Source organism: Nematolebias whitei, chromosome 23 (genome assembly GCF_014905685.2).
Source record: "Nematolebias whitei isolate Nwh7 chromosome 23, NemWhi1, whole genome shotgun sequence".
Taxonomy (NCBI): Eukaryota; Metazoa; Chordata; class Actinopteri; order Cyprinodontiformes; family Rivulidae; genus Nematolebias; species Nematolebias whitei.
Window position 1 is genome coordinate 733566 of NC_056520.1, and position 1127 is coordinate 734692.

Consider the following 1127-nt stretch of genomic DNA (forward strand, 5'->3'; position numbering starts at 1 on the left):
AACCTTCAGGAACTTCTCATCGAGTCCAAACCTTCAGGAACTTCTCAAGCTTCTTCCTTATTCTGCTACGGCGCGACGTCTAATATTCACGGCTACGCTCCGATTTGTTGCAACAAGCGATGAACAAAAAGCTACGAAGGTGGTTAAGAAAAAGTCTTGAGATCGGAACTACTCGCCCTGCTCCATGTCGTATGAAATTAAAAACAGGTTTGTACGATCCATCATCCAGGCAGATGTGTAAAGTTTAAAAACCGTGTCATCCGGACAGATGTGTAAAGTTTAAAAACCAGTGTCATCCGGACAGATGTGTAAAGTTTAAAAACCGTGTCATCCGGACAGATGTGTAAAGTTTAAAAACCGTGTCATCTGGACAGATGTGTAAAGTTTAAAAACCGTGTCATCTGGACAGATGTGTAAAGTTTAAAAACCGTGTCATCTGGACAGAAGTGTAGAGAGAACTCCACAGCTGGTTAGTTTGAACACGTCAGTGAGGGCTGTTTGTACGACACGTGTCGTGGCAGCCTCAGACTGACCGAGTGTGTCGGACGAGACGTTTCTTCCAAGAACAAATTCAGAGAAGTTCCAGGGCCAGAGGTGCGGGGGAGTCCCGCCTCCATCTGCTCCGACAGTCGATATCGTTCAGATGAAGTGGATTCAAATGAACTTGGACACAAAACACCAGAGCTGGAGGACATTCGTGTTGTTTTATGTGATAACTTCTCACCACTTGGGGCAGCAGCTCGGTGGCCAGGTCATGGACGGCCTTTCCCATGATGCACAGGGAGGACAGGACGAAAATGACGCCCAGAGTAACGCAGGCTCTGAGGAGGAAGAGGAGGAGTGAAGATTGATTCAGCAACACCTAAACCTTCCAACTTTACCTTCAATTATTGAGGTTATTTTAACGTTCTGCTGGAAAATCCACCACGAATAATTTAAATGCATAAACTAGAGAAACTGCATTTCCTGCATTAATGCAGGGGAACGCTTCTATCAGAAGACCTTGCTGAAAAACAGCTGAAATGAGCTAAAAACATGCTGAAATGTTGCTGAAATGAGCTAAAAACATGCTGAGAAACGGCTGAAATGAGCTAAAAACGTGCTGAAATGTTGCTGAAATGAGCTAA

The 1127-nt window shown here is 44.6% G+C and overlaps 1 protein-coding gene across 1 annotated transcript in view; it reads right to left on the minus strand.

Moving 5' to 3' along the window:
* LOC119428671 (transmembrane protein 163-like) overlaps window positions 1-1127 on the minus strand; it is a 17121-nt gene that overhangs the window by 9979 nt on the left and 6015 nt on the right. Inside the window, exon 4 of the mRNA XM_037696342.1 lies at window positions 725-821. Within this exon, the coding sequence (XP_037552270.1) occupies window positions 725-821 (97 nt within the window). The remainder of the gene's footprint in view (window positions 1-724; window positions 822-1127) is intronic.